Raw genomic sequence first — 14,741 nt, forward strand, 5'->3', positions numbered from 1 at the left:
TAGGAAAAGGTAAGGATGTTTTTTTGGCTTATATGGATCTGGAAAAGGCTTATGACAGGGTAGACAGAAAGGCACTTTGGGAGCTTTTGCAGATATATGGGATAGGAGGAAAGTTGTTTAGAGCAGTCAAGAGTTTTCATGAGAGTAGAAGAGATTTTGTGTTAGGAATAGAAATGGAGAGAGTGAATGGTTTGAGGTAAAGGTGGGGTTTCGTCAGGGATGCGTTATGTCGCCCTGGCTGTTCAATCTTTACATGGATGGGGTGGTGCGAGAGGTAAATGCAATGGTAGTGGGTCAGGGATTGGAGATAAGCCAGTTGTTTGCTGACGACACTGCGCTTATAACAGGATCAGAGGGATTGAAGAAGTTAGTGACAGAGTTTGGGAAAGTGTGTGAAAAAAGGGAGTTGGAGGTAAATGTGGGTAAAAGATGTATAGGGGGAGAGAGTGGCAGCATACTGGAAGTGAGTACTAAGGGAGAGAGACTGGAGGAAGAGGATAGTTTTAGATACTTGGGTGCGAATATGGCAGGAAAGGGAGGAGTTGGGGTGGAGGTAAAATGTAGATTGGGAGAAGCGAGTAAATGCCTTGGTGGATTAAAAAAAAGTGTAATGAGAAATAAACATTTGGGAATGGATGCTAAGAGGAGATTGTATAATGGAGTGATTGTGCAGACAGCACTGTACGGGGCAGAATCATGGAACATAAGAGAGGAAGAGAGGAGTTTGAATGTGTTTGAGATGAGGTGTCTGAGAAGTATGCTAGGGGTTACTAGGCTGGATAGAGTGAGAAATGAGGAGGAGAGGAGGAGAACGAGGGTGGAAAGGGAGCTGGAAGATAGGGTTGATGAAAGAGTATTGGGATGGTTTGAGCACAAGGAAAGAATGATTGAAGAAAGACTAGTAAACGATGTGTGGAAGGCAGAGGTGGAGGGAGTGAACATGAGGGGTCGACCTAGAATGAGATTGATTGGGGTAAAAGGGGCATTGGGAAAGAGGGGAATATCTTGTCATGTGATCACTGAGTCCGAGTCCTCGGCAGTACCGCATTTCAATTTCTGCATGCGGCTCCATTGGATCTCCCGATGTTGATGGCTTAGAATTAAAGTGCATTGTGGTTATTAAAATGTATCTCTAATCACTGGGACCCATTCAGTGTTGTACAAATACTTTTCCGCGTTTGTATACTTGCAATTGTACTATCATAGTGGAGATGGGTTGAACGCAAAATTTCATGTATATGGAAATTGGGTATACAAATATATAAGAAAAATTGCGCTCAACTTATATCTCTCTTGATAGCGTAGTTGGTTAATTACTACTGCACTTGTCATGTGATCGCTGAGTTCGAGTCCTCGGCAGTACCGCATTTCAATTTCTGCATGTGGCTCCATTGGGTCTCCCGATATTGATGGCTTAGAATTAAAGTGCATTGTGGTTGCTAAAATGTGTCTCTAATCACTGGGACCCATTCAATGTTATATATATATATATATATATATATATATATATATATATATATATATATATATATATATATATATATATGTATATACACACACGCACATATATACATGTATATGTATATATATATATATATATATATATATATATATATATATATATATATATATATATATATATATATATATGTATATACACACACGCACATATATACATGTATATGTATATATATATATATATATATATATATATATATATATATATATATATATATATATATATATATATATATATAAGTATAATTATAATAACAGTATTTGAGTTGGATATTTCAATTGACATTTGCTTTGCCCTCTTTATTTGTAAATTTGTTGTATTTCTGTTCTATGTTTTATTCATAGAAACATAATTATCATCTAAAGGATTTTGTATAACTTCCCGAAATGAAGAACGAAGTGCCAATCTTATCATAACGCACACAAGTCTCTTATTTCTAAGACAAAATGGTAGAATTAAAAAAGCGGGAGGCCATTAGTAGCACGGGTTTGTGAAATCTTTGAGTAATGTAAACAAACATGGCTACTTAAGTCACATAGAAAAAAAAGGAAAACTTAAGTTTTGTTTTCCTGAAAATTTCCTACCCTACTTTCTCGTATAATAAGTGAAGTGTAAGGATTTTCATGTGCGCCTTGACCTACATTAGATTTATATAATAGGCTGGTGTTTATTAGTTGTAAGCAAAATAGGTAAAATGTTCTGGACAGAGATGCTCATTTTTCTGTAATACAATGCAATATAAATCACCAATTTTATAATTAACAGTTACTTTAATACATTACTGATAGTTTTAAAATCTTATACATTTCTACCATATTAATATACCAAACTAGGTTCATATGGGCTGTTTAGTTAACCTACCTTACCTAATGTAAAAATAACTGATTTGTACCTAAAGTTACATAGAGATCAGGAAGATTGATGTTCTGTGTAATGTTTTTTACCATAACATAAACAAAATCTATACAGATTTGTTACTTTAGTAGTTTTTTATTATTAACATGGGGATATAGATAATACACTGTAGGTTTTTTGGAGAGTTGGGAATGGTGGAAACACAAGGAATACAAAATAATTCCCAATAATCTTAAGTGTCCAAAAGCTCCAGTATCAGGCACCAGATGTTTTAGGTGATAGTGTGATGGTTTTGGTTGGTCTTCTTTCACCATGAGTTTTCCAGTTTTGTTGGTAAAAGTTTAGCAGACTTCAGTGTCTAGACTAAACTTGTATTATTTTCTTCAATTTTCTTGTGTTTGAAGTTTAGCTCTTCTTTGGGATTAAGGTTTATGATTATGAATGTATGGTAATAGTAATTTGTTCTGCATTATTCCAGGTGCTTCATGTGTGTCTATTGGGATTATGTATTTATTTACTTTAGTATACAGATAAGGAGGAATGCTCAATAGGTCCTACCTAGCTTCAAATTCATGTATAGATCCATCTTGGTTTATATCCTTGATTTCTAATTATCATATCTAGATTTGAATACATACATTGTTCCAGTTTGGGCTATATCACCTAAGCTATTCAAAGTATTTAGAGCTTATATATTTATTTGTTAATTGCTGTAGCTGTTCTCTTTTTCTATTCATTCATTTTATTTTTTTTTATTTTTTGTAAAATTTAGGGTTGTCCAAAATTTGTTATGGCAAATTTGTATCTCTTATTTTATTTTTCCCATTTTTTAAAGCAATGTCGAAGTTCTTTTTCTATTCTTCTGGGTATGCTGAATATATCTTTACATCTCATCTAGTGCATAGAAAGTATGCCAAGATGTTTAATGTATTGGGCATGGAGGCCCCCAAAGTTATGTGAGATTGTAAATATTCTCATGTGCTTCATCCATATTTTAGTGGCATAAGAACATGACAGAATCTTTGCTGCCAGAAAAGTAAACTTGCTGAAAAGTAGTGTAACTAGTAAGTGCCAGGATAATATTTAAACCTAGATTCCTCAACTTTATGTTAGGGCTTTGCAATTTTGAAATTTCCATCTTATATTAAAAAAGTTTTTCATAATAAGACATACATATACCAAAAGCTCTTTCCTCCTTGCAAGGGAGGTAGTCAAAAGACAAAGGCATAAAATCCACTCTCACCCATTCCATCCCCACAAACATTACTCCCATTCATCCCCCCCTCACTCCCTCTTATTTTGGCTCCTCCTGGATGATGGGTCATCCCTGCATCTCTCCCACTGCCCTGGGTCAGAAGTGCAGCAAGACATAGTGATTGGATATGAATCATTTACTGAAAGCTGTTGCAATTTCATTCAAATGACGATTTTACTTTTAGCAGTAGAGCAACAGGTGGATGAATTAGCACATAAGGTTTAATTGTAGTTTTTTTCCAGAAAGTATTGATACAAAATATAAATTGGAAAGTATCATGTTACTGATAGTCTATACTGTCATTCAATTGAAATATATTTTATATGTATACACAATTATTGCAAAGATATTTCCCTCTTGTTTATAATTTCACAACTATAACAAGTGCTTTACAATTTCAGAGTGTCTACTGTGAAGAAAATTACAAGACAACAATTTGAGAATTATTCATGCGTTTGAAATGAAAGTGGCAGATAACTGTGAGACTCATGAATCAAGGTTTCTTTCTTGCAGAGAACTTAGTAAATCTGACAACAGTACAAAGACAATCATGAAACTCTTGGGATAGTGTAATGTAATAATGGAATGAAATAGGTAAAGTCTGGTAACATGTCCAACACATTCAAAGAACCACACAAAGAAATAGTTTTTGCTTCTGTGTTTCTTGGAGCTGGAAATTCGAAAAGGCACCTTCGGACACACACGGTAGAAAAACCACACAAATGCTCTGTTTGCAGCTTAACCTTTACTCATGCAGGTTATTTGAATTTGCATCTCCAATCCCACACAGATGGAAAAACTCACAAATGTTTGTTTTGTGAATCTACTTTTTCTAGAGCAAGTTCTTTGAAAGAACATGTCCGAACACACACTGGTGAAAAGCCTTTTAAATGCTCCCTGTGCGATTCTGCATTTGCTCATTCCAGCGCTCGGAAACGACACCTCCGTACGCATACAGGAGAAAAACCTTTCAAGTGTTCAGTTTGCAATTTTGCATTTTCTCAAGCGGGGAATCTGAAAGTTCATCTCCGCACACATACAGGTGAGAAACCTCACAAATGCTCATTCTGTAATGCGGCATTTTCTCAAGCAGCGAGTCTGCAAAGCCACCTTGTTACTCACTCTAGTGCAAAACCTTTCAAATGTCCAATTTGTAAATATACATTTTCTCGAAATAGTTATTTGAAGAGACATCTTCAGGCACACACAGATGATACACCTCATGTATGTCCAATTTGTAAATCTATATTTTCTAGAGCAGAGACTCTGAAAATGCATCTTCGTACCCATACGGGTGAAAAGCCGTACAAATGTAGCTTTTGTTCTTCGGCATTTATTCGGTCAAGTTATTTAAGAGAACATCTCAGAACACACACAAGAGAGAAACCGCACAAATGTTCAATGTGTAATGCTGCATTTTCTCAGCCAGGAAGTCTGAACAGGCACCTTCATACCCACAAAGACAGAAAAAGTCATGAATGTATGGTTTGTCATTTAACATTTTCTCAGGAGATGGCTCTAGAAAGGCACTATCGCTTACACTCTGATGTATTATCTGAACAAAATAGACTATGTATTAATGCGTTTGCACAGCAGGAAGGATTGAATAGACAAATTAAAATAGATCTTGATGATAAAGTAGTTACATGCACAATTTGCAGTGAAGAATTTTCTTGTGCAGATATTGATGAACACATGAAAACACATTCATTTGAAGAGGATATAGAAGACACCACATATGATCTTAATGAAGTAGTTAGTTGTACAATTTGCAGTGAAGAATTTCCTTGTGAAGATATAGATGAACATATGAAGACACACCCATTTGAAGAGGATGAAGACGTCACCTATGATACACATATTAGGTGCCCAGTTTGCAATGAAGAACTTTCTTATGTAAATCTTGGTGAACATTTGAAGACACACTCATTTGAAGAGGATGTAAGAGACACTACCTTTGGTACTTACTCTCCTCAGCCAGGCCCTTCAAAATCTTTGCCTAATTATGAAACACATGATGAATGTAAAACACCTGAAAGTGAAACACATCAAGACCCTCACACAATGCTTTATGCAACTGATATTGATGGTTCCAACTATATTTTGTTAAGCAGAGCCCTGAAAGTAGAAATCAAAGAAGAGGAACACAATTCAGGTGAAGAGATGAGTGATTGAAATGAAAGTAGATCAATATATAGGTGAGTTGATAAACTCTAGGTAGAGAAGCAGATATTTTTCCCAGCATAAATCAGTTTAGATATATGAAGACCATGTTTATTACAGGTTAGGCTAATATGACTTGTAGAGTAATGCTGTAAGTCATACATAGATTGTATTCTGTGTAATTCTTTAGCTACTTCAGTGCATAGATAAAGATGCAAAATTGCACATTAAATTTGTTTCCATGGCCTAGTGAGCTTTAGAAAATACTCAGAGTATTCATGACTATTCTTTAGCCATGAAAAGAAAAATCATATATCTATTTCTCTGTTTCTGCAGAGAATCTTGTATGTATGAGAAATTATACACTTTTTTGTGTTAGAATGGCATGCAGTAATTATGGCTTAACCAAAATAGGTTATTACTAAAGGTAGATAACAGGAGTAGTAGGTGATATAACTGTATGTATACCTGGGCAAAGCACAAAATATTAAATGGGCCATCCCAAGAATAAAAAATTGAAGTTTGAGTCTAATTTATTGTACTTCCTATATTTGCCCATAGCTAATGATTTCTACTCTTAACAGTCCAAGTACTATTGATACAGATTCCAAGTTTTGAAGAATGGTAAGGGTATGGAGGGGAAAAAATTAGGTTCAGGTAAAGTTCGGGGGTGGGGGGTGAAGACGCAGCCACGGGTGAAAGCAAAGCAGCAATTATCAGCAGTCATTCTGAAAAGACCAAAACAAGTAATATGTTTGTGCAAAGTACTATGAAGATGCAAATGATTAGAGAAAGTATATACGAGTTATTTGGGGGAAACTAATGAATACCTTACAGTTCTTTTTCAACCTTGTCTCATTTATTCATCATCAAATTACATGAGTAGACAATGTTTACACATTACCTGCCAAATGGAGCAGATCAGATGGTATTTTCCTGGAAAGCTTCACATTACATTAGACTTATTGGCCATAAACATATAATTTAGACATAATTTATAGACCAAAAATATTACATTAAAATAACTTGTTTCTAGAATTTTCAAGAATTTGAAACATTATTTGGATAACAGTGGAACATGATAATGTAAGAAGTTGTTTAATAGAATTTCTTGGAAAAAATTAGTCCTGCATACAGGAGTTCATGCAAGGCATGGAAGTACATTTGGCTTGCTTATAACAAGCCACAATAATATCAGTAATGGTTGATAAGAGCATTACTGTGAGTCCTGCTCTGTTGTTTTAATATGATGACCTTGTTTGTATCACCCTTGTTAAAGCCTTTGATCCACTTGAACACCTCTATTAGATCACCCCGCACTCTGCGTCTTTCCAGAGAGTGTAAGTTAAGGTGTCTAAGCCTCTCTTCGTAAGGTAAATGTCTGAGACAATGTATCATTTTGGTCATTCCTCTCTGTACTGATTCAAATGGACATCAATTCACTAGAATCAGTACAGAGAAGAATGACCAAAATGATACATGGACTCAGAAATTAACCTTACAAAGGGAGGCTTAGGCACATTAACACACTCTCTGGAAAGATACAGAGTGCAGGGTGATCTAATAGAGGTGTTCAAGTGGATCAAAGGCTTTAACAAGGGTGATGCAAACAAGGTCATCATATTAAAACAACAGGGCAGGACTCGCAGTAATGGTTATAAACTGGACAAGTTTAGATTTAGAAAGGAAATGGGCAAGAATTGGTTAACTAATAGGGTGGTCGACGAATGGAATAAACTTAGTAACCATGTAGAAAGCGCTGAAACTATCAGTTGTTTTAAGAAATTATTAGACAACTTTATGGATGGGGATGACCAGTGGTGATGGATATGGAGCTGCCTTGTGTAGGCCTTATGGTCTTTTGCAGTCTCCTTCATTCTTATGTTCTTATTACATCTAGTGACTACAACTTGCTTCTATCATAGAAAAAATACACTTGACTGGGAAAAGCTCATTGTAATGACTTATAACAATAACTGCAGCTTCCTTACTGGACAAAAAAATTTAAGATTTTTCAAAATATACTCAAAATGATACTTATTTTCCATATTATTAAAGTCATCTCCCTAATCAATCTGGCCAAAATAGTTTCAGAAAGAAACAAAAGCATTACCTTTCAGGCACACTATAAATGGAAAATCAGAATATCTTAATATTAAACGTCTTTGAAAAGAAAATAGTAATATAATGATAAAAAAGTAAAAATGCAAAGAAAATTGAAGATAAATTGGTAGAAAATCAGTTATATAGTGGGCAAGAGGATATTAGAAATTAATCCAGTATTTGTAAACAGCCTACTTAGACAATGAAACTATGTTAAGTGTGCATGGTGTTGAGTGAAGAGTCTTTGAGGGTAATATAGACAAAAATTATGATGTCAGATATAGGCCTCTGAGTGTATATAGGCATGGTAGTGTAAAGATTTTTTTTTTCTTTCTTTATGAGCATAGAGTTTTGGGAGGAATGTAGATGTAGTGAAGTTAGGATTCCATTGCTAGAGTAGTAGATGAACTGATAGATGTAGTAACAAGGAGTTAGGTACCTTAACTTACACTCTCTGGAAAGACACAGAGTGCAGGGTGATCTAATAGAGGTGTTCAAGTGGATCAAAGGCTTTAACAAGGGTGATGCAAACAAGGTCATCATATTAAAACAACAGGACAGGACTCGCAGTAATGGTTATAACTGGACAAATTTAGATTTAAAAAGGAAATAGGCAAGAATTGGTTTACTAATAGGGTGGTCGATGAATGGAATAAACTTAGTAACCATGTAGTAAGCGCTGAAACTATCAGTTGTTTTAAGAAATGATTAGACAACTTTATGGATGGGGATGACAGGTGGTGATGGATATGGAGCTGCCTAATGTAGGCCTTATGGTCTCTTGCAGTCTCCTTCATTCTTATGTTATGTTCTTATGAATTATAGTGGATACAGTATATGTTTGGCATTGTGAGGAATTAGGACAAGCACAACAATTCAAGGATAAGAGTGAAGAGAGAGTAGTTGAGAGGGCATTAGTGGACTATGTAGTGGTACCCAAAATAAAGGCTAGAAGAGTTCTGGACATCAATTATTTCAATTGAGAAAACAGTAGATGATTACCTTGCAGAAGGAAAAAGGATGAAAATAGAGAAATGCTAATCATAACATCTCAGATATATTAATGCCATATCCAAACAAGATAACCCACTTTTTTTTTTACTTCAACATAGTTTGTGTATGGTATATATGATTTGTGTTTTAAGGATTCAATTGAGAGTCACATTAGTATACATGTATTGTCTTTTTTTGAATTATTTGATTGCGAATGCTAATCTCTCAACCCCTTAAGTAGAGTTAGCATTCTTAAATGGATGTTTGGTAAGATTGGTGATTGAAAGTATCACGTATCAGTATTTACCTATTTCTTTTTTCAACCACAAATCACTTTTAATTCCATGCCATCGCAGTCGAGACTGAGAATCGCTCGAGTGAGGCTTCCGTTGGAAATTGGAACGTGGACGAGCCGAGGATTCGAGCCCAGCTAACCCGTAACAAAGTTGCAGTGACGTAAACCAATACGCTATCAAGAGAGATTACTGGGAACCATTCAGTGTATATGTGTATTTACCTATTTATATCGCACTCGTGGAACTGGCATTACAAGGGCGAATTTGAGATAGGAAAAAGTGAATTTGTGTATCCAGGACACATAAATACGAATGAGATTAATTAAATGAGAAGTTGTTATAGGAATATTGTCTACCATCTTTGGGAGGTACGTATTACCGAAAAAAACATTGGAGGAACCTACTGGTTTTATTTCAGACCCGTGACTATTGACGAGGAGTGGGAATGAAACAACAGTCCGATAATATTAATGACTCCCTAGGATTGAAACACCACTTAAATTCGTGTTCCCATATATCAGTAACATTTACGCAATTTGTAAATTAAAATTATGAAGAGAATATAATCTTTAGCAAATTTAAAATTCCCTGTTTCAGTTAGGTTAGTTAATATTGTTGGAAGACCGTCGCTCGTGATTCCCATGTGCATTGATTATACTTCATGTTCCCAAATTAATTTCCAAACTAATGCGAATTTAAATACAACGTACACAATATGTTTATCGAATTTACGTACCGTGAAGCATTTTAACAAAGGTATCAGTTAAAATTCTTTCACGCATTACTTCTCTGTAATTGGAAACTGAATTATAAGTTTGATGTCAGTTGGATTTTTTTTTTGTATTTTTTTTGTGGCGTTACCACATATATCACGTGCACATTCAAGTTTATTTTTCGCTTGCAATAGAGATATTATTAAAATCCACATTAATTTAAATGAATTTTAGAGTATGTTAAAACACACGAGTTTGGGGTAATTGAGAATGTAAACAAACATGGCTTCCTGTCAGGCAGAAGAAGTAACCCAACTTATATTTCTATTCTCAAGTTGTTAGCTTTTATAGTCACTGGAACGTAAGCATTCAAATAATTTTTGTTTTGCTTCATACTTTAAAGTGTAAGATATGATATGGAGTGACTATCACCAAATTACCGAATACAAAATCAAACAAATGTATACATTCACTGGTATCTATTCCTGTTTGTAAACCAAATAAAGTTAACCATTTCATACTTATCAAAGTTCACTAGCAGGGTGACATTATTCTCCTGCTTGGTTATGAGCCAGAATTAGCTTTTTTGTACTTATTTAAACAAACTCCAAATCACCTAACAGTGTGCACAACACAATCTAGGAACCAGTGTCCTAGAATGCCATTTCAATAGCCTTTGCAAAACAATATCAGCTGCAGACATTAGATACCCATATGTGAGGCTGTATTTACTAATGATTATGTAAAAATATGACCTCTTTTGGAAAAAAAATTTGTACAAGTATTTCTAGTGCCACACCGTGTTTTGAGGAATGAGTAAGAGATTCCATCTCGTGTAAGAAACAATTAATTAGTTCAAAATTCTTCCACAGAGGAAATCATGTTAATACTATTAATATAGTATACTTCATGGTTAAAAGCTTTGATCAAGGTTATAGTTGGGACCATGACACCACTTGACTACCTTGACTAAGTCATTATTCAAAGACATTAAATTACTTTGAAGCTTGCACTTGATAAAACAGTATAAATGCACCAAAAATCCTGAAACCTTGTATACAAAAATCTGTGTCCAGTGAGGAAAAATATTTTTTTAGAACAAAATATGGTTTTGTACATTTTATTTTGATTTACTTTATTCATTCATTTATTAATTATTGTTTATTATTAATAAATTATTACTAAGCATTGGGAAATTCAACATTGGAAAACTGGAAAGCCTGAACATGTGCATTCAATTTTTTAAGTTTTATGATTAAGTAATCTTACTTTTTATATATTTAGAGTTAAATGTATGAGACTTAAAACATGTTTCTTGAGAATAACTTGATTTTTTAAATATCTTCCTCTATTAATGGATAAATCATACACCTCAGTTATCTCTCATATTTTTTATGATATCTGTTTTTGCCTATTCTCATAATATGACCAAACAATCTCAGGTTTACTTGTGGTCCTATTTCAACTGTACCTGTGTCCTACAATCTCTTTCAGTATTGTATTATATCATTTAATACATCATTATATAAAAAACTTTAGACATTCACTAACAGGCGCCACAGCTGAAATAACAAACCAAGGGTAAAGAAGACATCATATAACAAACAATTACATCTCAGTCTCCACCTCAGAACCTCCAAAGCTGTATCCTCCAACTTTATCTCAGCTTACTAACAAGTCATATAGAATATTCACACGCCAGTATAACTGAACAGAGAGGAAACAAAATCTTTACATTGATGTATGATTTTTTTTTTTTTTTGTTAGGGAGTATTATCATATTTTATTTTAAATTGTAACAAACCCCTTGCAGTTTCAGAAATGGTTGTTATGGAGATGACCTGTCAAGAGATAAGAAGTTATTTGTGATCATGATGTTGAGGTGGCAGAGAAATGTAAGACATCTCAATAGTTGAACCTCATCCTGCTGAACAGTCCCACCTCATTGTAATCAGAAGTGTCTACAGGGCTTGTTGCAGTGAGGAAGTAGTATTACATGAAATTTGACAAGATGGCAAATACAAATAAAGAGCCACACACAGACTTAGTATGTAATTCTGCATTTATCCAAGCAGGGGACTTGGAAATGCATCTTCATGCACTCACAGCCGAGAAACGTTTCAAGTGTTCACTCTGTGACTCGTCTTTTCTTCGAGCAGCTCATCTTAAAGTGCATATGGTGACCCATACAGGCGAAAAAGCTCATAAGTGTATATTTTGTAATGCCGCCTTTTCTCGGGCCGATGGTTTGAGAGTACATCTTCGTAAACATACGGGCGAAAAACCCCACAAATGCTCGCTTTGTAATTCTGCGTTTTCTCAATCTGGTGCACTGAAAACGCACCTTCGTACACACACTGGCGAAAAACCGTTCAAGTGCTCCGTGTGCGGCTTTGAATTTTCCGTGAGAGGAAGTCTGACGTCGCACCTTCGGACACACACAGGTGAGAAACCGTACAAGTGTTCGCTTTGCGATTCGACATTCTCTCAGTCGTCAACTCTACAGAGTCACCTTCTGACCCACACGGGAGAAAAGCCTCACAAATGTTCAATATGCGATTATGCATTTTCTCGGACAGGTGATTTGAAAAGACATCTACAGACACATACAGATGAAATCCGTCATACCTGTTCAATATGTAATTCAAAGTTTTCTAGAGCAGGGACCCTGAAAATGCATCTCCGAACCCATACGGGCGAAAAGCCGTACAAATGCTCTTTTTGCGAATCGTCATTTATCCGATCGAGCTATTTAAGAGAGCATGTCAGAACCCATACAGGAGAAAAGCCACATCGATGTTCAATTTGCTCGGCTGCGTTTACGCAGCCGGGCAGCCTGAACAGACATCTTAATATCCACAGAGGTGAAAAAACGCAGGCAGGACCTTCAAACTTACTGGTACCTAAATGTGAAGTGCCTGAAGATTTTGAAACTTTGCATTATACATCAGACACTGATGGCTCGGTTGATATTTTATTGGACAGGGATTTGAAGACTGAAATTAAAGTGCAGGTTTGTGACTAGAATGATTTTTTTCAGTACAAAGATAAGATTTCTGTTCTGTAAACAAAAGATTTTACAGATTACACCATTTTAACTGGCAAGGTTATTTTGGTAGTCATATGTGCTATTTGTTACACTTTATAATAGACATTTCAATGAATATATATATATACATTTTAGATAAACGTGTGCCTGTTATATTTGTTTCCTTGACCATTAATTTTTCAAAATTTATTTTGGTATGAACTCTAATAAAGATATTCTTTAAGTCTGTAGAGAAAAAAAAATAAACAAGAGGTCAACAAATACATTATAACTCTTTATATATGAATGTTTATATATGGGAAAAACAAAACAAGTTATTACATGTAGACATGAGTAACTAGTACTGTAGTAGCCAAAGAGGCTATCACTTTACCATACTTACTTTGGCCATTTCCACTCAATATATATATATATATATACATATACTTCTGTATCAGAACCATGCTCAAGTATCCAGCTATAAGCAGTAATTTGAAAGGTATTGCCAATAAGCAAATTGTGAAATTTCAGCAACTGACCTTTTCTGGAAAATTTCTATTTACAATTTTTAACAAAACTTTGGATAGCTGCATGTGGCATAGGAAATTCTGGGTTCACTTGAGTCTGTATAATTCTCAAACAACTTCCATATAAACTTTGTGGGCATCATCAAAGACTCTAGCACTGATTCTGTACTATTAAATGAATAATTTATTTGCAATTACCATTATGGTTTGGACACATGGAAAGAATGAGTGAAGAAAGATTAGTAAAAGAGATGTGGAAGGCAGAGGTGGAAGGAGTGAATATGAAGGGGGGTCCTAGGATGAGATGGATGGATGGGGTGAAAGGGGCATTACAAAAGAGAGGAATGTCTGTTGAGGAAGGACGGGAGAGGACAGAAGATAGGGGTGAATGGAGAAGGGCTGTGTATGGATGAGGCTGTGATGCATGAGGGGGAGTGGGTTGGGGGTGGGGGGGGTGAGGAAGTATGTATGAAAGGTAATTTGATGCAGCCCGAAGGGATTTCACCCCATTTTCTTTTCTGCATGAGGGTACGGAGAGGAGGGGGTCACCGAATTTATGAAGCGGCCTTGCTGTGGATGTACTGTGCCTTGTGACACTGCTTCTGGCCCAGGGATGACCTGTCATCCAGGAGGTGCCAAGAGGAGGGTGGAATGGGTGGGAATGGTTTCTATGCCTTTTTCTTTTTGGCTACCCCCCTGTGTAAGGGGGAAAAAGCCTTTGGTATATGTATGTATGTATATGTAGCATTATTCAAGGGCTGAAGTCCACCTAAGCACATTTTTCAAAATTATAAACTATTTCTAATACTCACATAATACTCATCACGTTAGTTATTTCTGTTTTAACAAAGATAAAATGAAACATATCAGACAGTTGAAGATGTAGATATAGGGCCATAGCAGTTGGAATTGGGAAACAGATTGGTTTTCTCTGAATTAAAGATTATAAAAGGAAGGATTTCATAGGAGTGTAAAATGATAACAAAGGAAAGTGTAGTGAAAATACCAATCATGATGCCCTGAAATAACAGTTATATAAGGAAAGAAAGTGGAAATGGGTGAAATTCTGAGACTGATAGAAATAGGATGAAAACAGAACCAGAGGAACGAATAAAATGTCTTTAATTTAGTCCTCAGAGTAGTAATTGTTGTCTCGAATTTCACAAAGTGAGAAAATTGATAACTCCACAGCAAGTGGCAACATCCTTAAGGCCCTCCAACAGATTTCTTTGAGATGAAATTTTGGACTGTTATCTGTGTTGTATTGGTGTGGGACTATTTCTATGTCA

General features: G+C 35.3%; 2 protein-coding genes across 2 annotated transcripts; both read left to right on the forward strand.

The window, feature by feature from the left end:
- Positions 1–1,989: 1,989 nt before the first annotated feature.
- Positions 1,990–6,290, forward strand: LOC143031498 (uncharacterized). The gene is made up of 2 exons (XM_076195421.1): positions 1,990–2,130; positions 4,031–6,290. The coding sequence occupies exon 2, from the start codon at positions 4,239–4,241 to the stop codon at positions 5,802–5,804; it is 1,566 nt and encodes a 521-aa protein (XP_076051536.1). The 5' UTR covers positions 1,990–2,130; positions 4,031–4,238; the 3' UTR covers positions 5,805–6,290.
- Positions 6,291–9,739: 3,449 nt separating this feature from the next.
- LOC143031499 (uncharacterized) lies at positions 9,740–13,115 on the forward strand. Its single transcript, XM_076195422.1, has 2 exons — positions 9,740–10,258; positions 11,711–13,115. Exon 2 carries the CDS (start codon positions 11,894–11,896, stop codon positions 12,920–12,922), a length of 1,029 nt encoding a protein of 342 aa, XP_076051537.1. The 5' UTR covers positions 9,740–10,258; positions 11,711–11,893; the 3' UTR covers positions 12,923–13,115.
- Positions 13,116–14,741: the final 1,626 nt, after the last annotated feature.

Source organism: Oratosquilla oratoria, chromosome 12 (assembly GCF_046742065.1).
Source record: "Oratosquilla oratoria isolate Oo_2021 chromosome 12, ASM4674206v1, whole genome shotgun sequence".
Classification (NCBI taxonomy): Eukaryota; Metazoa; Arthropoda; class Malacostraca; order Stomatopoda; family Squillidae; genus Oratosquilla; species Oratosquilla oratoria.

Bases quoted from the DNA above. Each gene is read 5' to 3' on its own strand.
- LOC143031498 (XM_076195421.1), top strand. From the start codon at position 4,239: ATGTCCAACACATTCAAAGAACCACACAAAGAAATAGTTTTTGCTTCT.
- LOC143031499 (XM_076195422.1), top strand. From the start codon at position 11,894: ATGAAATTTGACAAGATGGCAAATACAAATAAAGAGCCACACACAGAC.